Below are 24,758 nucleotides of genomic sequence, written 5' to 3'. Positions count from 1 at the left end.
GGACGCCCTGACCCCCGCCAATCTGCGGTTCTCGAATTTCTGTCACGAGGACGGCTTGGTGGCGGTTACACCATCTCATTTTCCTGGAGGTCCTGAGGGGCAGCCACCAGTTTGCACACGCTAAATGTCAGCTACGTTAAACTAACACATTCACATCATTGGAAAACCCTGTTTACACATAATAAACATGGGGATAGTCGCCACAGAGGAAATAATAGAGTATTGATTAAAACAATGGCCTGTAATACCTTCTGAAAGGCTGGCGATCCCCAGCAGCTTCCGCAGCGGCCCTGCTCACTGGCAGCCTCCCTCCCGGGCAGCCTCTGGCCGCCACTCCCCAGACGGAGGAGGTGGGCGTTTCCGTGGGCTCTCCCCTGAGGAGCCCTCGCTGCAGGCCGGGCACTGTGCTCAGTGATTGATCTCGTTTTATCCCCATAGCAGCTCCTCTGGTGGGTGGTATTGTTATTTTCATTTTCCAAAGAAGGAAGGCGAGAAGTTAAATGTCTTGCCTGGGGCTGTGCAATTAATAAATGGCGGGGCTGGGAGATGAAGCTGGGTCTGCTAAATCCATAGCACATCCTATCCACATTAATTTAGCCTCCTTTGTGTATTGGTTTTATATCTAAGTATGTAGGTACATAGATGGGAGTGAGGGAGAAGCGCCTTGTGTTAGGCTGTACATTAGGCGCTGGGGGTCTGGACAAGACTGTTATCGCTGACTTGGCAGTGTAGGTGGCACGGCGGTCTGTGAGCAGCTCCACCTTAGCTATGATCCCAGCTCTCCTGGGCTGGGAGGGAAGGCCGGCAGTTTGGCAAACCTGGAGGTCTCAGAATCTCAGAAATGGAAAATCTCATTTTAGAACGGTAACTCGTTGCCCTAGAGCGGCTGGCAAGCCGAGAGCAAGGGCGTATTTTCCCTGGTAACCACAAACCCCCCAGCGCCGAAGGAGTCCACAGCCAGCTGAGGACAGCAGGAGGGTCTGTGACCACAGGTCGGTGGGGCAGATGGAGGAGGCTCCCGCCGAGAGGGCACGGAGCAGGCCAGAGGTGTCAGGGTTGTTTTCCATGATGACGAGTAGCTGGTGTTGGGCAGCGGAAGATGGGGGTGTCTGGTGGCCAAGAATGGACAGCAGTATCCCCCTCACCCCCCGTCAGGCATCAGAAGCTCTTCTCTGTGCTATCATTTACTGATTGTGTGACTTTGGGCAAGTCACTGACACTGTCTGTGCCTCAGACCAGGAATAGGGATAATCCTACTTCTTTGTCAATGTTGTAAGGACTTAGTAGGGAAATGAATGTGACCGCAAGAGGTGCTGACCTGTCGTGCGGTCAGCTCTCGATGGACCTGAGTGCAGAAGGGTTGCTCGGTCCTCATGGGACCCAGGCCTGTGGAGACCCCAGAGACCTCTCTGCATTCAGCTTCCCCCTTCCCCACCTGACCCGGAGCTGAGGGTGTCCGCCTGTCCCTGCCGAGCGGCTGGATTTGGAAGGTAAATGCACAGCGTTTGCATCTGCTGAAATCCTTGCTTTGCAGTGTTTTGCTTTCTTCTGCTGTAGCGGAGGATTTCCACTAAACCCTTCAACTGGGTCTGGATTATTGCTTCCGGCAGCATCAGGGGAGCGCGTTCTGATACCAGCTCACACAGGCAAAACACAGAAAGCAGAAACACAAACCGGGGCTTAGGGAGGCTGGTGAAGGCGGCCACGGGGGCAGCTGGCAACACTCGGCAGCCTCGCAAACAGGCATCCGCAGAGCGGGCAGTCGTCGGGAAGGAACCCTCGTGTGACCCGAGCAGGGAGGTCACGGAGAGCTCAACCCCTGGTTGGAGAGATGAGAAGCCTGAAGTTCAGGGAGGTTCAGTGATTTGGTCAAGGTCACCTGGTAAGGCCAGATGAGGGCCAAATAAAGGGGAGAAGTCTGGCTTTGGAATCAGACAGACTTGGGTTACAACCCTTCTGCCACTTAGCTGTGTGACCTTAGGCAGTTTGCTGAGTCCCGAGAATCTGCTTCCCCATTTGTGAAATGAGGCTATGAATACCTACCTCATAGGACCAGGGGGCCACAGGCCAGGTCTGGTCTATCATAGGCCCTCAGTAAGTGGGAGGCCTTTTCCAGCACACTCTCCCCTCTCCCTTGGGGTGTCTCTGCCGCATCAGGACACCAGCAGCTCTCCGTGTGAGATGCTAAGTGTCTTACTCTGGTCCTGAGGCCCAGTCCTGGCTCAAGAGGAGACTCCTGGGTTAGGCCCTGGCCAGGTGAGCTCTAGCACTGAGACCTCCGCTGGTGACCGAATCATGGTGGCTGTGCTGGGGGACAAGCACCGGCTTTGGGTTTGATACAGATCTGGGTCCCCTGCCCTCTGGCTGTGTGGCCCCGGACAATGGTGCCCCTTTGCCGATCCTCAGTGCTATCCGAGTTCATGGAGATAAATTGCATGAAAAGAACGCAAGGGTACAAACGTGCTCGTGGATGTGGCTGTCCCTTTCCTTCTCAGAGTCAGTAAGCCCAGACCCACTGGGATACGAGAGGCTGGAACTTTCACAGTTTCTAAAGCGTGGGCCTGTTTTAGAGACAGAAGAAGCAGGACATGTGCAGTCCGAGGTGTAGAAGGCTGCAGGGCAGGAGCAGTTTGTCACTGAATGCAGAGGACCCTCCCCGGGGTGGGTGGGTGGGGCAGCGGATTCTGGGCCACAGGAGCATCATTACAGCCCCTCCTCCAGGGCTTGAGAGCAGCAGACACATGTGCACACGTGCTCACTCACACACCCGCACACTCTCACACATGCGAGACACTCACTGTTCACTGCGTGTCCACCCCACAGGGACACGCGTGCCTCTCTTCCCAGCCATCTTCCCCTCACGGAGGTGCACACACACACTCCCCCGTGTGAGATGCCCAGGTGGAGGTCACACCAAGGTCAGATCACCGTCTTTCCTCTCCTACACGTGTGAAGCAAGGATTCCTCCGGGGAACTCCCATTTCGCCCTCCTCCTTCTTCTTGAGATGCTGAGGAAGGAGTAGTGAGTGAAAACAGGGCCCTGAATGTGCAGAGAGGCCAGGGAGCCCTTCCTGGGCTGCTAGCATCCCAGGTCCCAAACTCCCAAGGGTTGTTTCTCTTGCAGAAGAGAAAGACCGTCTGCTCAACTTCTGAGTAGTCAGTTGGAAATGTGATTGGCCTTGTTCTGTGTGGCCCTGGGGGCAGATGTGGGATGAATGAGTCACAGCTGCAGGGCAGTGGAAGACATTTAAGCTAAATATAAAGGAACTTTAGAATGATTTTAGTTTTCCAAAAATGAAAAGCACAGCCTTGCAAAGTAATGAGCTGCCTGTCACCAAAAGGATCCAAGGGGAAACCATGGGACTACTCCTCAGAGTTGCTATAGAGGGGTTCCTGCACCTGCTGTGAGGGTGAAGCTGAGTGACCTCAAAGGCAAGGAGTCATCACTCAGCATCTTGCCCAGCTAGTCTCCCTGAAGGCAAGGATGAAGCCTAGAACAGAGGAAGGACGGCCAGTTTCTAGAATGCTGGGCTCCAGTAAGACCCTCCCCCACCCTGGGTATTGGACCCTCACTGATCAAAAGGTGGCCCAGACCTTCTTCTTCCCTGGGTTCTGCCCCCTGTCCCCTGCCATCGACCTGAGTGCAGAAGTCCAGAGACTGAATCTGTTCCAGGGGATGAAATTTTGATGAATTTATACCCAAACTCCCTTAGCTTATTGATCCTAGAGAAAACGTTCATCCTTTAAAGACCACCCAGCTGCGTACTTAATCCATGGGCCACACACCAGCTCGACAGGAAATGCTGCGAAGGCAAACATGTTGCAAATCTTTATGGAAAAGGAGCTTTACGACATTCAGGTCCGCTCTTCCCTCCAGCCGGCAGGACCTCCCTGACACGTGGGGAAGTGCCCACAGAGGCCGAGGGGCGGTTAGAGGCGGTCACGGCTTCTGAGCCCACTTGGCTGCTGGCTGCTGACAGCTGTAGGACTGGTAACTAGCATTTACCTGCCCTGAGCCTTAGTTTTCTCCTCTGAGAAATGGCAGACTAACAGAGCCCTCACCAGTTCTGTGTGGAGTAAATGACCTAACTGTGTGTCACGGCGCCCGGCGCACGGAGCAGCTCGCTAAGCCTGGTGCCTCGTCCTCTGGTTTACGTTCCAGCTCAGAAAACCTCATCTGTGGCTCAGAAGTCTCTGGCACCGCACCTCAGCTGATTAAAAGGCCCCAGAAACAAAGCAAGCGGGAAGAGAGGAAGCAGACTGACCAGCACGCATGTGCGTGTGCGCCCACATTCAGCCCAGCGGCCACTCCGGCCCCAGCCTCACGCAGGGCCAGGTGTGATGCCTGACACACACCCTGCCAGCGTGAGGTCAGCTCTACGGACAGCATTTTGCAGATGGTGTTGCTGAGGCCCAGTGACTGGTCCAAGTGATGTGACACTTCCTACCACTAAGTGATGCGTCTGAAACAGAAGCTCGGGAGGGCAAAGCATTGACTGTCTGTTCACCACAACATCAACAGCAAGCAAAACCGACTCAGAGTGAACGCTCAACAGATGTGGAAGGAAGGAATGAGTGAATGAATGGTGGATAGAAAAAAGAATCAGAGATGAAATTCTGAATGACTTGAAACTTAGCCACATAAGTCTGACCTCCATGTAAGGCTGATTTGGGCACGTTTCTGAAAAAGGAAGGGCCAGTGAAGGAAGAAGATGCACAGAGTCCTGTTCTCAAACCACCAAACAAACTCTCAGACCTAAGACCTCCCCTCGGCCCCCAAGACATAAGGGTAGATAGTCCCAACCATTTAAGTCACTCATATGTGTTTATTGAGTGCCTACTACGTGCCAAGCTCTGTGCTAGGTAGTAGATTTGCAAGGATCAGTGGAGATGGTCCCCACCTACAGTCAACACGGGTGGTGCAAAAGATAATACACCATCCTTGCTTCCACACAAGTCTCATAACTACAGTACTTGCAAGGTAGAGGGGTGCCCAGCTGCATGAATGGGTGAGAGAGGGCCACATGGAGAGGGAGTTCCCTGTGGGAGGTCTTGAACTATAAGTGGGACGGGACAGATGTTTGCAGGGAGTACAGGAATCCCTAGTGGAAGGAACAGCGAGGTCCAAGGCACAGAACTAGTCATCACAACTAGCCCTTTGGTGGAGGAAAGGGCAGGTCAGGAAGCAAGACTGGGGAGGGACGCAGGGGTGAGCATCTCTGCCATCCAGGACTGAATGACGCAGCCCTGCCCCTGGTGGCTCTGGACTGATCACTCCCCTCCTCTGAGCGTAAGTTTCCTCCTCCATACAAGGTTGAAGGGGGTGATTTCCAAGTTCCCTTCCGGTTCTAACATTCTATGACATTTCTGACTAATGCACAAGATCAAATATGTACACAAAACCAAAGGCATAAGAAAATACACAAAGAAACGTGGGTTAATCTAGTGCAAACAGAGTAAGACCCGAATAGCATGGCTACGCTGGCAACTCCTGTTATACCTGTGGAGTCCTCCCCCAGGTGTACATTCTAGTTCCCAGAACCCCGTGGTCCCTCCCCAGCCCTCAAGGAAGGGGAGGTTCCCAGTTGTCCCCTGGGAAGTCTCACCCATGTGAGCCAGATGCCCCCAGTTGGTGGCACAGAAAGAAGCAGTCAGGAGGGCCCCGCCCTCTTCGTGTTTGGCCAGGGGCAGGTGCTGAAAGTACACCTCAGCCCACAGGGCTCCTGACACTGAGAAAACAAGGCTTCGGTCAAGAGTAGTGGAACACTTTCATAGCCCTCAGTTCCCTAGGGTCCGCATCAGTTCTAAGCTACAGTCTCCAAGGAAGGGCGGTCTTCAGACTCAACAAAGCCAGAGCGCTCTTAGGGACCCCTTTGGTGAGAGGTTATTAGTTTGGACGGGAAAGCACCAGCCCCTTGGACAATGCATGAAAGCCACAGTTTTCTCCCCAGAAAAAATGTCTGCTTACACCTCCAGAAGAGTGTAAGAGCCTCTGATGGAGGTCCCCGTGAGGTCCTCAGACACCAGGTTAAGTCTCCTATCCTAGTTCAAACTCTGTATTTTGCAAATGAGAAAATTGAGGCCCAGAGAGAGTAGGTGACTCACCCAATATCACCCAGCTAATTAGAACAAAGCCAGATCCCCAGGAAAATTGGGCCAGCATCTGCCCCAAGCAGGGAGGCTCCCAGCAGGGCACAGCATCACTGGCACCTGACCTGGAGCTGGACCCCTAGCAGAGGCCACGGCTCAACTCTGGCAGGCAGCCGAGGAGAGGGGACCACCAGTCTCCCCGGTGGGCAGGTGTTCTCCTCTGGGTATTGGCCGGTCCCCAGAGCTTTCGGCTTCTGCTGCCTCTCTGTCTGTGGTCTTCCCTGTGGCCCCAGCCAGGAGAAGGGACTTGGGCCACGGCTCCCTGGCTCGGCACCCTCCAAGTATCCAAGTGTCCAGCAGGCTCCATCCCACTCTGCACACAGAATGCTCCTTAGGCAAAACCGGGAGAACTGCATCTCCTTGCTGGCATTTGCAGAGCTAGCTGCCCGCATCCCCCATAGTGTGAGCAGGAGACCTGGGCTTGTGAGTGCTAAAATGCTATGGGGTGGGGGTAAGGGGGGGTGGGGACAAGATTTAATAGAACTCAGGCTGTGAAGTCAGACAGACCCAGATTCAAACCCTGGCTCAGCCACTATATAGATGAGCTGATATCTGGCAAGTTATTTAACCCCTCCAAGCCTCAGCATTCTCATCTGTACAATAGGATCACGATGGTACCTCTTCAGAGGACCGGTGTAAGAATTAAAGGAGATAATTTATATAAAGTACTTAACACCATACCTGGTAAAACATTTTTGCTGCTTTTGTCACACTTCCCAAGGGGTCCCCAGTGTTGCAGAGCCTCACCTTCAGAACCTCACACCCAGCTACTGGCTGACACCCTGGTGACAAGGGTAGGGAGAAATTCCCCCTTCCCGCTCTTCCAAGTATTTGCTAAAGAGTGCAGCGGGAGGCCTCCACAGAAGGCTGGGAAGAACTTGCCACCCATTGAGAGGTCGTGAGTTTGCACCTACCCTTGGAGATTTCAAAGCAAGTCAGTCCTGACCTTTCCAGAACGGTCAAATGGCAGTCCCGCCAGGTGGCAAGAGAGTGAACACATGGTCTCCCATGGCCCTCTGCCATGTGTTTCTCTGCCTGGACCCAGCAGCTTCGGCTCAATGGTCAGCCAACACAGGATGAGGCCTGGAGGTGTGGTGACTCCCCTGAAATGAATCGGAAACCACAGGTGGAGGCCCTCAGTCACATCTATGAAAGGCCTGGAAGCCAGAAACAGGGTAGACAGCCCTCTCCTCAAATGTTAAGTCTCCGCCGGTGGTGAGCTGGTGACCCTGTTCCCGGGAAGGAGAGTGGGCGGGGGAAGAGCCCTGATGGCCCCTCTGCCGATTGCCCCGTTGTGAATACTCCCCCCGTGGCCAATTTGAGGCTGCCTCTGTGGCATCATGGAACACAGTTGTCAGTGAAAAAAAGTTGCCTACCATACCGGTAAACAAAGGATGTTGCAACCATCAAGCCATCACATTACAGCTGCCCCTACAGTGAGCCCTGAGGGAACTCAGGATGGAAACACGATGCCCACCATCTAGCAGTCAGCCGCGGCAGTCCTCCCCGACGGTGCGCCCTGGGCATACTCAGGATGAGACAGCACAGGATATGGGCCTCACAGAGCTGAGGTGCATATCAAAGGAATGAGCCCAGACTTTTGCATCTTCCCATAGAGAGAAAACCAGAAAAGTACTAAATTCCTTAACTTGAGATGTCTGGTTTCCTTTAACTTACTGTAATCTTTTGATGTCCAGACTACCTGGTCTTTTTTGCAAAAACTCCTATCTATACTGGCTCCCCACCAGCCTCTTCCGAGCAGTCTCTCAGAGCTATCTGAAGGGCTGCGTCTCAGGTTTAAATCTTCAGTTTTGTCTGCCAAATAAAAGGTAATCCTCAACTTTTCTGTCGTGCATTCTTTTCAGTCAACGCAATAATGGGAAGAGATACCCACGTCGTCCCTCCCAAGCTGGTGCTAGGTCCCCACTCCACCGGCTGAATGCAGCCTATATCCCAGGCCCACAGGACAGGCCAGGGGACTAGGGTCCTGGGCTCTGGTCCCACCTGAGTCCTTGTGAAGAACAGGCCCTGGGCAGCTTGCCCTGAGACCAGTTCTTCCTTCTACTGAGTTGCCACCTGCCTCCCTGTAATCTGCACCCGCGTCCGACCTCTTGCCAAAGCCCTGCAATCAGTCTCCTCTCTCCGACCTGCCCAATCCCAATCCCCACCTGTGCCTCTTTCGGCCAGGCTTCCAGTCCCTGGCTGGCCTGGCACCAGCCTCCAGGTGCTCCCAGCTTTGCCTGTGTGCCCCTTAAAGGAGGGCTAAGAGAGCTGCGTGCCACCTTCCCTGTGTTCTGAGCGGTGCCAGGTGGAAACTTCCATCCTCTGCTTGCACTGGATGTGTCGTGAGAGGCTTTTTATCTGGGTCTGTCTGAATATTTGTTCTGACTCCTGACTAGTTTCGAAGACCCCCGAGAGCGGGTCTTAACCTCCTTTCCCTGCCCAGTTCCTAGTATTCACCCTGCACTCGCTCTGCAGTTACTCACAGCAGCTGGCGAGGTTGGCAATGACCGTCTTCAGGCCTTTTGCTCTTCTGATTCTGCACAGCACCAGCCTGGGACCTACACTACCATGCCAGCCAGGAGTGGCCGCCCCATCAGGACCACCACGACCCAGGGAGCTGGACACAGCCGCCCCCGAGCTGCTATGGGCATCATCTTTACAACAGTTTGGAAGAAGCCTTGATTCAAACTACAGAACCAGAGCCCTCAGGCAAACCTCCTGCCTAGAAAAGTTTATTTTTTTTTTAATATTTATTTGTTTATTTGGCTGCATCAGGTCTCGGTTACGGCACGTGGGATCTTCATTGCAGCACGCAGGCTTCTCTCTAGTTATGGTACATGGACTCTAGAGTGCACGGGCTTAGTTACCCTGTGGCACGTGGGACCTCAGTTCCCCAGCCAGGGATCAAACCCACGTCCCCTGGGTTGGAAGGAGATTTTTAACCACCGGACCACCAGGGAAGTCCCTAGAGAATGTTATCATTGTCTTGACTTGTAGCACATCCCTGCTCTTTTTTTTTTTTTGGCCATGCCGCGCAGCATGTGGGATTTTAGTCCCCCGACCAGGGATCGAACCTGTGCCCCTGCATTGGAAGCACAGAGTCCGAGCCACTGGACCACCAGGGAAGTCCGCCCCTGCTCTTTATAATGGTATATTATGTTACTGTTCTAACTAACTCTCACGTATGGGGCACTTGCAAGGCACCGAGCCTTGGTTGCGTGCCTTTGGACAGGTAATAGGGACACACCTCTCCTTACCTCCCAGCGCTCTGCATCAGTCTCCAATCCTCACCGCAGACCAGGAGGTCTGCATTCCACAGATCAAGGAAACAATGAAGGTGGACCCTCAGATCAAGAGCCCAGGGACAGTGGAAGGCTCCACACTGCTGAGTGACAAGTCCCACAGACCGTGGGGTCAATGGTCCAAGCTTCCTGGGCTGGCTTCCCTTTGTCTCAGGAGCAGGGAGATGACCTGGCTGTCCCGTCCAAAGACTTCCTGCTCAGCAGGCCCCTGGGTTTAAAGGCCCCTCTGTGTCTTAGACTAGCCCACCTCACTGTGCCCTCCGGCCAGAGAACCTTCTCCAGGTTAATCAGAGGTATAAATCCTCCTGCAGGTCAGATCTGAGCCACCAGCCTCCTTCCCATGGCTGTGATGTCCTCTGTGGACTGGCCAGAGCCCGAGTCAAGGTCCCTGGTGGTTTCTTATGGGCAACAGGTCACACCTGTTGGGATCATGGATCCCACCGCCCACGTGTACTGAAACTTCTGAGCTCCATTGCCCCCAGACAGAGGAGGAGTGGTCCAGGTCTTTCCTGGTACCACCCATGCCTGCTCCCAGAAGTAGTAAACAGCCCACGGGTGACCCAGCCAGCAGGTGGTGAACAAATACCATTTTCTCTTGAGGGGAGAATGGTTTAGGTGTCAGCTGGAGTCTGGAATTCCTTCCCATTCTCCCACCGTGATATGCAAGCATGCGCCTTTCTCTCCCTCTCTCACAACGTCCCAGCGACCGCGCCCTCTGCCCTGGCAGGGCAGGGTTGCCAAGTTGATAGCCCCGAATAGGGTCACCTCTCCGGGGCTTGGCTACTGACGTGGGCAGAGCTCTAGCAGCCCCTGGCACGCCTATTAGCAATCAGCCTCCTGCTGGGGTGGCCTCGTGATAAATAAACTTTCATGTTCTTACTAAGTGATGGCTGGTGGTTCAAAATCGCTACCCTGGAATTGTTTGAGGTTGATTCCTTAATCAAAGCTCTCAGGCTCTCCTCCACCCCCTCACTGCTGAAAGGTTATCATTAAAGAGAAGAAAGGTGCTTTGATTTCTGTTGCTGGGCTGCCAGCTTGGAGCTGGGGCTCTTGGGGGAGGTGGGGAGGCTTGGTTTTACCCCAAGCCTTGTGTGCAAATCTTAGCTCTGCCAGCACCAGCTGGGCAACTTGGGGCAAGTTGCAGAGCCTCTCTGATCCTCTGTACCCTCCTCTGGGGCTGTCTCAGGTATGGTGAGGCTCAAGGAGACCTTGTGTCTGACGGGTGCTTCTAAGCCTGCCAAGCCCTGTAAGTGTGTTAGTCCTGATACCCAGTCACAGCCATATTCTCAGACCCATGTTCAAGTCCCTTAGGGGCAAGGGGCTTCCATGGAGCTTTCTGGAAATAGTGGACCTTCCATAAGGCACCTTGGACAAGAACATGGGATTAGAACCAGCCCATGGCATTCACCCTAACCCACTCCCAGAGGTATCCCCCAGAAAGAGCTCAGCCGGTGGACCTGCCTCACTCTGTCTTCCTCGCCTGCCCCTCTCCTGTCCACAACTGTGCTTTTTGACGGCAAGAGAAACACGGGGCTAGGGCCCCCATGTAGCTAGATAAATAATTACTAAAGAAATAAATGAATAAAAATAAACAAAGAAAGCCTCCAGGGAGCTAGAATTGCTGCCATGCTGACAGGTAACTGGCAGATTCAATTTCATTATAAGATACAGAGCTGTAATGGGGTGTGTGGAGCTCAAGGAGGATTGCAGTAAAGGGAGGACAGCAGCGTGCCCTGCCGTCCCCGCCGGCTCCTCTACAGACCCCACCATCCACTTTCCTGCCTCGCCGGGTGGGCGGGAAGCTGGGCACTGCCCTGGGGGACGAGGTCTGGCCAAGCCTGGCCCTCCCCTCCTCGCCAGCCTCACCCGCAAAACGGCCCAAGTCACGATGCACTAGTGGACAGCCCTAGGTCGGAAGTGTGGACGGAGGGGCAGAGTCAGGAGGGCTACACACTCACCCACACTCTCCTCCTCTGCCCCAGGGGAAGGTGTGCAGCTTCTGAATGGACACAGCCCACGCAGCCAGGCACGGCATGGTGACCGGACTGTGAACAAGGCAGCTGTGACTGGCCTGGCCTGGGGACAATAACGTGCCACCACCTGGCCTCCCTCCTGTCCTGCTTTTCTACCCAGAAAGTGGAGGAAGCGCCCTCTAGCTCACCGAGGCTTAGTCTACCCCCTTCCATCCCAAAGACCCTAAAAGACCCTCCCCTCCCCGCACTCCTCGGACACATTTCCCTTCTCTCTGCCCTCTTCCCTTGTGCCAGGTAAGAACTGACGTCTCCCTCCACCCCAGCCCTGTCCAGTGGGATGTGGGCTTGAGGACAAAGCCTGGCCATCCCCACCTGACTCCAGTGAGAAATGCTTTAAATCCAGCTCATGGCCTTTATGGGACCCTCCTGGTTCTTCCTCAGCCGTTATGATTTTATTTGGGCCATAAATGGGTGACAAGGGGGGGGGGTTGTAAGCACAAAACTAAACAGCAGCACTGCTCCTGCCGTCCCCCACCCCCACTCCCACCCCTCCATGCTTCCCTGCCCTACCCTCGCCCCCTGCCTCTCTGGAGGCCACCCTTCCTTCTCCAGGCACGGACTCCCCAGGGACCCGGCTCCCACGGGGGCTTCTCAGAGCCCCCCGACCACCTGGCAGTTCTGACCTAATTGGCCAGCACCCTCTGGACACACGTGGTCGCCTTCCTCCCACTGGGGTCTGTGCGGGTCACCTGAGCTGTGTGTGCAGCATCTAGGCTACATCCTGGCAGAAGGGCACAGCCTGGGCTCTGGGATCAAATGGACCTGGATTTTAATCCTGACTCCTCCCCTTCCCAGGTGTGTGACTTCGGAAAAATTACTAACTTTCCTGAGCCCCACCTGATCAATGGGGCTACGAACCTGTGTGAATAGCAAACCACAGATCAGTCTTACATTCACAGCCTCTTATGGGGGCTCTGCCTTCTGGCTTTAGATCTGGTATTGAAGAGAAGGGCAGGGGACGGGGTGGGAGCACGTGGACGTGGGGAGACCTTGCAGGCCTCCCACTGCCCTCAGTCTTAGTCACTGGGGACTTTTTTGGTCCTACTAGAAAAAGGAGAGGAGAGATGCCCTCTTTCTGCCTGGCCTCCCGGCGTAATTAACTGCATGTACCAGGCTGAGCATACCCAGGGGCAGGGCCACAGCTCTCGAGCATCGGCCCCGTTCAATCATTAGTCACCAACCCCCAACTTGCTCTTAGGAAAAGTCTAAAAGCCTTCCAGGCCTATGGCCTTCAGCAGTCCCCGTTCCTCACAGGATAAGTAGACTGATGGCAGGCCAGGGCGTGGAGGGGTGGCCTTCATCATCTCGTTTCTCTGTCACGCTCCTCCACAGAGCAATTAAGCACTGGGATTAGATATCCTAAATCAGAGATGGCTGAGCTTTTCTTGTACATGTGATAAAACTGCTTCCCATAAAACTTCTCCACCAACATTATTAAACTTCCCCAATTCCCTGCGCCTCTCACAAAAAGATTATACTAGTAGCGCGAAGAACCTCGTTTATCGTCAGTTTTCTTGGCCTCCACATTTACTAGCTGTTTGACCCTGAGTGAATATTTAATCTTTTGGATTACCAGTTTCCTATTATTAGGAACAATAATAGTACTTACCTTACAGAATTTTTACGATAGAAAATAATGCATGCAAAGTACTCAGCCCAGAGACTAAGCAATCGTAAGTAATCAGTAAATGGCAACTTTAATTGCACTGGTGAATGAAGTGAGCTTGGCCCCACGGTGGGTGATACCAGCCAGTGGAGAGGGGCAAGGCGAGGCCACGTCCAGCCCCCAGGGGAGGGGTGGGCAGCCAGTGTCCCAATTCCAGGGTGCAGAGGGGTGTGGTGGACTCTGCTGACCCTGGGGGCTGCACTGATGCCCAAGTGGCCCAGAGGAAGGCCACGTCCGGAGTCAGCTGGTGGCCGCGTTGGAACTCTAAGCAATTAATCAGCTGGGAGAAAGACCCCCAGGCAGCATCTGAGGGTAGGTGAGGAGTCGTATCTCACAGAGAAGGGAGACCAGCATGGAAGCCACCAGGCACGGAGTCAGGCACACAGGTGTGCCCAAGCTTCACCACTCACAGCTGAGGGACCCTGGCAAACTCCTTACCCATCTAAAATGTCCAGTTCTTTATAAACAAAGACAGGAATAATAATACCTAGCTTCATAATGTCTGTGTGAGGGTGAAACAAGAAGAGGAAAGTAAATGCCCAGGGCTGTCTTTTTCCTGCCCACGAGGTACAGACTCGGGGCAGTGAGCAGAGATTTGGAGAAGCCGGAGGATTGGGGACCACATGGGACCCTGCAGACACATGGGATCTGGGGCCAGGAACAACACAGACAGTCATGGGCCCCACAGCTGGTGGTGAGGAATTTGCGGATATGCTGCCTGCCTTGGCCACACTGGGGTAGGGCCATGCCAGGCAGTAAATGGCACGGCTGAGGCAGCTGAGAAGGCGGGGGCTGGCAAAGGGCTGCCGCGATGCTGGTCCTTGCTATTGTAGGGAGCCGCAAGGCGCTTACCATCTGGGGCCTAAAGGAGCCTTGCTCCCTGCAGGAGGTAGTGAGGATGAGCTGGTGGCCACAAAAATTTTTTGGAATTATCACAACGATTGCCAACTCTTCCTAAAAGAGGATCGCTAGATGTGAGCTTTTTTTTGCGGTACGCGGGCCTCTCACTGTTGTGGCCTCTCCTGTTGCGGAGCACAGGCTCCAGACGCGCAGGCTCAGCGGCCATGGCTCACGGGCCCAGCCGCTCCGCGGCATGTGGGATCTTCCCAGACCAGGGCACGAACCTGCATTCCCTGCATCAGCAGGCGGACTCTCAACCACTGCGCCACCAGGGAAGCCTTAGATGTGAGCTTTTTCTGTAATTCATTGTTTTAAAAAATTTAATTTAAGACCACGTGTGTTTCAGATTTCTCTTAGAAGAATTTAATTGGTATGTAATAGCATAGTTAATTAAATACAAATCAATTGTTTAAGAGAACTAATTGATACTTAACATGAACAGTGAAAAACTTAGTTCTAATATAATTAACTCATTAAACAAGCAATGAAAGAGCAATTATGTCTTTACAACAATGTAAAGTTTATAGTGCTTTAATAAACTTAACATTAGCAAGCAATGCAATTCAAAAATTATGAAACAGGTATTATTGGTCTATTAAACATTTATTACTTGTCCTAGAGGCCCAGAGCCACGCACTAGACAGGATTAATAAACCTTTACTATCCCACTCTTCAGGACTCTTTCCTAGAGAGGTCGATCAGAAAACTGTGATCTTTGCATGATTTATGGGCACCCTTATTGCCTGGGATGTGAGTAATTATGCTGAAAACAGGACTAGGCAGACCCGATGCAGAAAGCAGTTTAGCAGAATCATAGTGAGAACTCGCCAAACGTGAGACTCCAGCATCCTGCCACCAGGGGGCTACCACCGGGCAGAATGGCTTGTGATGAACAATCACTTACGAGAGAGGCCATGGGTACGGACACCCAACCAAGGCAAACCCCAGACAAATCTGCAGCCCCCCAGGTCCTGTAGGAGGCCCACCCCACCACCTGAGCTCCTTTTTCCTCGTCGGGACCCCTACAGCCATTATTGCCGTTCATGTAGAAATGACTCCAGCCCTGCCTCATGACGCTTCTCTAACTGAACCATTGCTTGTCTTTGACGCTACCTTTTCACAGGTGTATGCCTTACATAACCAACTGGATCATAATCTCATTGGGAGAGGAAGCTTGTGTTACATATTTTCGTCTTGAGCATCGTGCCTCTCGAGTGTTCGTGGGTTGGGTTTTATAGCTGCCGCATTTTGTAAATACTTGCTGGTTATGGAGGGGTGGTAGCCGTACTATAGCAGAGGTTACCTGTATCATCCCACTGCTTTTTACATAATTCATCACATTACGAATTGGTCTACAGACCAAGATATTTGCTCTCCGAGGTCAGTGAAGCTGGTTAAAAATGTATTTCTTCAGATCTGAACTTGTGCTCATGTAATCAACCAGGACCTGTTCACTTGGGGATCCTTCAAATACAGAAGTCCAAAATGCACAATGCACCGTTGTCACATGTAACCTCATAGGCTTCCTTTGTCAATCACTTCCTTTTTTTTTTTTTTTTTTTTTTTGGCTACTTTGGGTCATCGTTGTGGTGTGTGGGTTTTCTCTAGTTGCAATGAGCAGGACTACCCTTCGTTGCAGTGCACGGGCTCTAGGCACGTGGGCTCAGTAGTTGCAGCACGCAGGCTCTAGTGTGCAGGCTCAGTAGTTGTGGCTCACAGGCTCTAGAGCGCAGGCTCAGTAGTTGTGGCACGCGGGCTTAGTTGCTCCGCAGCATGTGGGAATCTTCCCGGACCAGGGATCGAACCGGTGTCCCCTGCGTTGGCAGGCGGGTTCTTAACCGCTGCGCCACCAAGGAAGCCCTGTCAATCACTTCTGACCCAGCCCCCTCACTTCCTGCAGTCTTCCCCACTAAAGACCTTGTGGTTGCCATTGTCCCCTTCCTCTGCCTAAGCCACTCTGATGCTTAGCCCCATTGTCTCGGTCAAGAACATCTCTCCGAGTCGCCATTTCCTCTCAGTTGCCAGCACCTCTGGTCCTGTGGCCTCGCCTGTGACACCCCCTGGCTGGTCCTCCTGACTCACTTCACTCCTCCAGCCCAGCTGACTTACCTCTGCCACACTGACCTTCAAAGATGCCACCTAACAGCTCATTATATCACCTTGGACAGGGTATTTCACCTCCCTGAGTCTCCCCTTTCATAGCTGTTTAAAAAAAAAAGAAAAAAAGGAGGGTAAGGAAGGGGATTTGACGATCTCTAAACCCCAGTCTGATATTCTGTTTCTGTTTCCTGAACTCCCCCTCATCAGTACTTCATTCGAGGAGGCCCTTTTCATCAAATGCTGTCTCCTTGGATTTGCATGGCAACCATGTGAGAAGGGTTTTACTACCAGTATCCATATTTCGTAGATGAGAAAACTGAAGCCCGGAGAAGCCTGAGGACTGTTAAGGGCTGAAGCGAGGCTCCAGCCGGCAGTGGTGGTTTTACAGCACACGTGGCCTCCCCTACCCCCCAGAGCTCCCCTGTGACTCCAGCCAGGTCCAGCTGACATCTTCTCCACCTGCTCTCTGGAACTATCTGGGGAGCTATTTTCAGCCCCTGCACTGCTCTCCTGTGTCAAGGTGGCGGGGATGTGGAAGCTCTGAATGTCCCTCTGAGAAGCCCAGGGTCCTTTCACCTGCTTTCTCCTCTCAGGCTGTCTTGGGAGAGCAGGAAGAGGGGGCACATGTCATCCCATCGCCTCCTGCCAGGAGTGCTCCACAGTTTCCCAGCTGCGCTCCCTTGTCTGGTCTTACCTTCTCCCAGCCACATCTGCCCCAGTGCTAATATGGTCTTTATAAGACGCAAGTCTGGCCTTTCTTCTGCTAAGCATTCTGTAGGAAAAGTCCAGACTCCTAGGCAAGGCTCACCAGGTCCTCCAGGTCCGGTCCCTGACTCTGTCTCCTGCCTCGTCTCACTTTCTCGTCTCCCGAAATCTTTGCTGTATCCACACCAAACTGCCCGCCCATCATGCTCTATTCTTGTTAGGTCGGCTTCTGGGGACCTGCTCCATCTAACAGCTTCAGGTGGTAAAGGGTTAGTCCTCAGCAGGCACCCCTGAACCACTGTGACTGGGCACGTTGGGGACAGAAGGGCCCCCAGATGCACCGAATAGCCTCAGAAATGATGAGGGATAGCCATAAAAGAGGACAAAATAATGCCATTTGCAGCAACATGGACGGACCTAGAGATTGTCATACTGAGTGTTATCGCTTATATGTGGAATCTAAAAAAAAGGGTACAAATGAACTTATCTACAAAACAGAAATAGAGTTACAGATGTAGAAAACAAACTTATGGTTACGAGGGGGTAAAGGGAGGGAGGGATAAATTGGGAGATTGGGATGGACACACACACACACACACACACACACACACACTGCTATATATAAAATGGATAACTAATAAGGACCTACTGTATAGCACAGGGAACTCTACTCAATCCTCTGTAATGGCCTATATGGAAAAGAATCTAAAAAAGAGTGGGTATATGTATAACTGATTCACTTTGCTGTACACCTGAAACTAACACAACATTGGAAATCAACTCTACTCCGATAAAAATTTAAAAACAGAAAGAAAGAAATGGTGAGGGAGAAGGACGTGGTACCTGTCCATTGTCACCAGCTCGATCCGTGGTCACTTCACAGCTCATTTGTTTCTGGCTGGGGCAATAAGCAAACACTCTTCTAGCCAATGTCATCCTCACGCTGGCAGCAGGAATGCTCACAGCATCCTGGGTTGCCACCAAGACCCACAGCTGCCCTCCCTCCCCACCTGCCCTGTTTCCCATCATCTCTTGTGCCACCACCCCCATTGTCCCACCTTAGCAGCCCCTCTGGCCGCTCTCCAATCAGTTGGTGCCTCTCACAAGGCTTCTGAGTGGTCGTGCGACGCTGCTCCCTGCATCCCCTGTGACCAAGGGATGGGAGTCAGAGTCTTGGCCAATGGAAATAGCCAGGTTCTATAAAAGACCAGCTTCTCCCCTCTTCCTGTCTATGTTAGCTTGCTAGGGCTGACGTGACAAAGAGCCACAGACTGGGTGGCTTAAACATCAAAAATGTATGGCCTAACAGTTCTGGAGGCTAGAAGTCCACAGAAGATGTTGGCAGAGTTGGGTCCTTCTGAAGGCTGTGAGGAAAGGCTCTGTTCTAGGCCTCCCTTCTTGGCTCATTGATGGCCGTCTCCATGTTTATATGCGTGTCTGTCCCAAATTTCCCCTGTTTATGAAGACATCTGTCATATTGGATTAGGGCTCCCCATTGACCATTGTAACTTGACTACCTTGGTAGAGTCTCTTTGTCCAGATAAAGGCACGTTCTGAGGTATTGAGGTTACGACTTCAACATTGGATTTGGGGGGACACAGTTCAACCCACAGTCCCAGCCAGGACCACTGATCTCTGCTGTCTCTTCTCTGTCTTGAATCATGGCATCAGCAGCCCTGGGATCCCGGAACCTACCCTAAGAATTAGCCAGAAATCAGACCTGGATTCTAGCCTGAGCACTGTCACCAACTGTGCTTTGGCCTTGAGTTGTCATTTTACTTCTCTGAGCCTGTTTCTGAAACCAAAACGGAGGAAATCATTTCCTCCTTGCGTGCTTCACAGAGCTACTGTGAACACCCAATAAGATAGTGAATATGACAGCATCGTGAAAAAATAAGTATCCCACAAATGTGAGGTAATATCACTGCACTATCATTATGATTACTCGTAAGAATAAAGGAATCCTTGGGCTAGAAAAAGTCCCATCCTCACCCTCTGAAACTGAAGGAAAACCATTCCATTTAGGAAGCCATCCCTCTTTATTCCTCCCGAGAGGAAACCTCACGCTTCCCAGACTCCTGTTCTGATGAATTACAATGTTCATTCACTTCAGACCATCTGCATCTACCTAATCCACTGTGCCACGGTTAAGCCCTCCTGATTCCATTCTGGCCCGGGTCGGGGAGAACTGATTACTACCCATTAAGTCAGACTTTCCTGATCCGTTGCCACGTGCCAGGCACTGTGCTTAGGGCTAAGGACTCTGAGCCTAAAAAGGCACTATCCTCACCCTTCTGTTGCTCAGTCTAGAGGCCGGGAGTTCCTGGGGTGCAATCTGGACTTCTCCCTAAGAAACACACCGCTTCCCAGGGAATGTTTCATTGTGTAGCAGCATTCCCTAATTCTTTGTCCTCCTGAGACAGCGGCCTCCACATCCCCATCTGCAGGTGACACTGGCCTTCTTTGCTCTGAACTGTCCTTTAAGCCGGGATGACTCCATTCGCGTCCATCATTTCCCATGGGTGGTGCATCTGGTGGTTCTGCTACTGATTAGTCCTCAGGCAAAGGCTGCAGCCCCAAAGTCTACGTGGAGAAGACCCCATCATCTTGCTGTTCTAAAATACGCATCTAGGACCCTGACTCCACCATCGGTCCCATGCCATGTGACAAGGAAGGTCGCAGTCTGGTGGCTGGTCTAGATCACAAAGCGAATGATGGATTCACTTTTGATTGATTGACAATCATTGATTCACCATGATTGTTCAACAATGATTGTTCTTTCTATCACATTCTTTCATCTCTCCCGTAATAGCCTGGTTGATCTGGCTTGGTGACGTTTTCCCAAGAGGATGCCATAGGTTCCTGCTTCCCCCCAGCTCTCTCTCTGGTCAGTATCTTTGACCACACCCATCCTCCACACCTGTGTTTCTAGATTCTCCTCCCCTCCCTCACTTTGGCCCCTGGCCTGCTTCCTCATGTGGAAACAATGACCTCTAATTTAGCTCTGCAATATCTCTCCCAAGAACACCCCAAATTTTCATATATGGATAGCTAGATAATTCCCACTTCGCTGATCCCCCAACCTGCTCTTTCTTGCAAAGATCCCAGTGGCTTCTCCCCACTTCTCAGGAAAGACTCAGTCAGAGAGCCCTCTCACTTAATACATTTCTGCAGTGTGCTTATTAGGGCCTTGTAATGTAGACGCCTAAATAATTAAGACTAACCCACAAGTGTCAAATTAAATGAGCCAAATACATTGAGAAATTGCCTGGTCCTCCATTTCTTTTATTAATCAGGTTTTTTTTAAAAAAACTTATTTTCCTGCTCATTTGCAAAAGTCAGACATGGTCAGTGAGACTCTTACTTATAATAACCGTGCGTATGTGCAGCCTCTTTCCCTGGGCGATTCCCCCGGGGGCATATTATATATGACATAGGACAGGGTCGGTTGCAGTGGCAGAGACAGCCAGCCCAGATAACACAGAGTCAACAGGTTGTCCCCGGTCTCGAAATCTTTAGGAGAATCGTGCTTCTTCCATTTCCTTGAGAGTCGAGGGGACTGTCCAGGAAGCCCAGCACGAACACGGGCCAAAATCCATCCAGCATCTGCCGCCCTCCACCCCTCAGTGCTCACCTGGGCTCGTTCCTGGACTCAATGCAAGAACCCAGGCTCCGTTTCTCATTAGGAGCTGCTACAGATGTGCTTCAGATGAGCGTAAGAAGTCAGTGGAAAATAGAATAGGAATCATCAGCAATTGTATCATTGTGATGATGAACAATATGCATGCAATTATAATGGGCTGGTTAACTCTGCCTGTCGTCAGCATGTTGAGGTTTCGATACAGCGCCAGGCAAGAGGCTATTGTCTGCTGGAGCTCAGAGCCTCCCCACAGCTTGGGCTTCCGCTGGCCCCCTCCTGGCATGCCGCATTCCTGCCTCTTGAAGGTGGTTGTTAGAAAGGATCCACAAATATAGTAAGTAAACATCAAAGGGCCTTTGATCCGCACGGCTTTCAACAGAGCAGGAGCCCCTGAAGAAAGGGCCAAGGCCTTGGATGAGGGAACTTAACATCGTCAATTTGAGCGCCTGAGATGTAAGGCTGTTTGAAGTGAGGGCGTTTTGGCCGTGCCTTCAGACAAGCGTGGAGGGAAAGGAAGAGAAGTGAGTGCCTTTGGAAAAGGCACGCTCAGATCTGCTTCTCTGCTCTTTACTGATAGTCAATAAACCCCTTTAAAGAATCAGGAGATCAAAGCCTGCGACCTCCTTGGGCCATGGCTTCTGCCACCGCCCACCACACTTTGTTTTCCTCTGGGGCTGGAGCCCCTGAGCTCGACTTAGCCGTGTCTCTTGGGCCCTTTCATCCTGCTGCCCAGAGAGGCTGGGCCTGGGCCACAAGAGGTGGGTGGAGGGGTAGGGGGCAGAACGAGCCCAGCCTCTCTATGCTCTGACAGCCTAGATGCAGACTGTCTAGGGCTCAGAGGAACACCCAGTGTCGTGGGAGAAGCTGCTGTGACGCACCCCTCAGGGGGAACCTCCTTCTCTAAGAAACCGATGGAGAGAGTATCTGGGCGTCCAGAAAGCTAGCAAAGCCTGGAAGGAGCTGCAGGCACGTCCCCACCTCCAGAAATCATACCCCTTATCCATTTACCCAGTTTATGGCAGCTGCCATATTTGTACGACTCCAAAGCAAAGAGGGAGGGGCAGGGAGTCTACAATAATCATGGGTAGTCACTTAACATCTTTGAACTTCAATTTTCTCATCTGCGTAATGTGAATAGTAATAACCGATCTGCCTAGCTCATGCAGTTGTTGTGAGGGTCAAAAGAGAAACTTGGTGTGGAATTGCTTCAAAGCCCACAAGTGCTGAAGACAGGTGAGGAAGAAAGGATAAATACCAGAGAGGAAATCTTGCCCGGTTGGCTGAGGTACCCCAGTCCAACGCTCACACACAATGAGCACTGATTTACAAAATATCGTAGGGGAGAAAATGGTCTCTTGCTTTCGCTACCTGGAATTGTTGTTCTAACTTGTTGTTCCATTGGGTCAAAGTCTTGTGGGACCAGAGTCTATGTCTTACGTCTCTCAGCCATCCCCACCCCTGTGCTCTACACTGTGTTTACACCTCATAAGTGCCGGATGACAATGCTGAATTGCGCCTGAATATAAGGATGAACAGGGATCCCCAGCCCCAGAAATTCACTCTCTCCCAAAAGATAGACTCCTTCTACCTACACCTTGACCCCTGTGTCTTCTTCCAAATTTACCCAATCACTCCTTTGGCCACTGTGTCTAGTTGTACTGTTCCATCCTGGACACCGCTGGCTGGACTCTGCCTCTTCTCTGGCTTGACAACAATCTCGGTGTGATCAGAGCATAGTCCCTATGCCTGGGATATATAGGGCCTCGTGAACCTATAGAGTAATGGTTATGAACATGGACGCTGGAGTCAGGCTGCCTGTGTTCAAAATCCCGGCTGTGCCACCTACCAGCTCTTTCACCTAAGGCTGCCTGCTTAATATGTCTGTAAATGGGGATAACAATGGCATATACCTCATAGGGCTGTTGTGAGGATCAAATGACGAAATTATTGGTCTTATATTATGTCTGGACCATAGTAAGTGCTTTCTAAATGTTTGTTAAGTAATTAAGTAGCCCTGTTTATAAGAGCAACAAGCTTTACATCCCTTGCACTGACCCCTGACCCACTCCCGCCTCACCGACCTCTGCTTTTCTTCCAGAGCTTGGGCTCCAGAAGAGAGGATGCTGTCTGGTGCTGGGCTACATGGCCAAGGACAAGTTTCGGAGAATGAATGAAGGTCAGTGAGAACCCGCCCTCTCAGGGGAAATGGGGAGGGAAGAAGTTATGCCCTACAACTACGGTACCAGGAAAAAGAGCCTGGGCCATTTCAGAAAGGACAGTGGACACATCCGTTTGGTTTCCATGAAGCCGTCCAGCTAGTAACATGGGGAAGAGGACCTAATGCCTGAGGCACTGTATGCTGATTCGCGAGCATGCTTCATATGCTATCTTCCCTCCTCCCTTTGTGCCCCCTCCTTCTCTTCCTCTCTCTTTGTTTCCTTTTGGTCCTCAGCTACCCACCCAGTGCAATTAAATCTGCTTCTATTATCTTTTCTAATCCAGACCTCTCTGCCCTTTTCCTTAATCATTCACATGTCTTGGACGCTTATTGAATTAACGGCACCTCACGGGGCATTTGGGAGGATACTATACAAGAATAAGGCAGAGCTTTGATTCTCAAAGAACTTCCCCTCGAAAAACTGTCCTCTTTTCCGACTCCATCGGCCCTACCTCTCCCACTTACTCATAGGCCATTCTGCCTTCCTCTAGCACTGGGTCTTTCCTCTGAGGTTTGACTGGGCCACAGAAGGCTGGAGGAAGGTATTGACATTGATGTGGAGGCTAGGATGTGAGAGGAGTGCTGTCACTGACGGGCCTGCTGTAATAAAGAGCCAATCTCCTCATCCCCAGCCATCTGTCTCCATGCAGTTCATAAGCCTTTCCATCAGATGCCACAGACTGTCAGGCTTCAAAAGTAGGTAAGCAATGGCTGGGGAGGCCATTTATTCAATAAAGTCAGACAAATGAAACCCTGGCTTCTCACCAGCCCAGCTTGCCATGAGCTGGGCCCCTCCCCACTCAAGGACCAGGGTCCCTGTAGCCTCATTCCCATTCCAGGCATGAAAAAGGCAGCTCACCTGTACCATCTTAGCCATCTTCCTATGTTCTTCCTTAACATCTTCCTTATGCTCCTTAGCTTCCTATGCTCTTCCTTAGCTCTTCCTATGCTCTTCCTTCGCATCTTCCTATGCTCCTTAGCTGGCTCTCCTCCCAGCCCACAGACCATGACACCCACAACCCCATGTGCTCCCCAGACCTAATGCCTCACCCGCTGTAGGTTTGTTGCCAGCACACATCATACTGACAGTTTGACAGCCGTTAAGCCAGCACAATTAAACATAAAGACTATCACCTCCCCCGTTTCAATGCCTGTCTGTGTAAGAAGGCAACAGCCTCAGGAAGCTACTTCCTCTTTGTCGGAGCTCCGTGGCTGAGCACAGCCAGGGTTGAGGGCAGCATTTTCTGCATCCAACCAGTCAGTATCCCTTCCTGACTTTTCTCTTTCGCAGCCTACCCCTCCCTTCCCAACACCACGTTCTTGAGAGCCGAGGCAGTAACATCTAATTTGTAGAAACTGACAGCATGCCTCTGTCCATGGTGCTGAATAGACACATTCTCTTGCTGGCAATGCTCATTAGAGAAGCTGAAATGAGGGTCACAGGGAACAGGGGTGCCAAAAAGTCAGGACTTGGATTGGATTTGAAAGCTCAAGCTCTGAGTGCCTGACCTCAGTAGAAGGATACTGACTCAAGATCTTGGGGCCTAAAAAAATTCATATCACAAGGCTGACGAACACGATTTGACTCCCTCCAAATTTTCACAAGTGACTTGGGCTGCCATAACAAAATACCATAGACTGGCTTAAACTCAGAAATTTATTTTCTCACAGTTCTGGAGACTGGAAGTCCAAGATCAGGGTGCCAGCATGGTCAGGTTCTGGTGAGAGCTTTCGTTCTGGTTTGCAGACAGCAACCTTCTCACTGAGTCATCACATGGCAGAGAGAGAGAGAGAGAGAGAGAGAGTGCGCGCTCTGGTGTCTCTTCTTACAAAGACGCTAATCCTATCAGATCAGGGCCCTACCCTTATGACCTTATTTAACCTTAACACTTTTGTAAAGGCCGTATCTCCAAATACAGTCACAATTAGGGGTTAGGGTTTCAACATAGGAGCAGTGGTGGGGGGGGGTGCAGTCGGGGAACACAATTCAATCCATTTCTTTGCCATAGCAGACATGTACGATGGTAATACTCTGAACCAG

At 51.8% G+C, this 24,758-nt stretch overlaps 1 protein-coding gene across 1 annotated transcript in view; it reads left to right on the top strand.

Moving 5' to 3' along the window:
- The window catches only part of KIRREL3 (kirre like nephrin family adhesion molecule 3), a 152,346-nt gene that overhangs the window by 8,249 nt on the left and 119,339 nt on the right, over nt 1–24,758 (top strand). Inside the window, exon 2 of the mRNA XM_060160902.1 lies at nt 22,598–22,675. Within this exon, the coding sequence (XP_060016885.1) occupies nt 22,598–22,675 (78 nt within the window). The remainder of the gene's footprint in view (nt 1–22,597; nt 22,676–24,758) is intronic.

Source organism: Lagenorhynchus albirostris, chromosome 9, assembly GCF_949774975.1.
Source record: "Lagenorhynchus albirostris chromosome 9, mLagAlb1.1, whole genome shotgun sequence".
Lineage (NCBI taxonomy): Eukaryota > Metazoa > Chordata > Mammalia > Artiodactyla > Delphinidae > Lagenorhynchus > Lagenorhynchus albirostris.
Note: the sequence above shows the minus strand (reverse complement) of the source record. Positions and strands in the feature narration are given on the sequence as shown.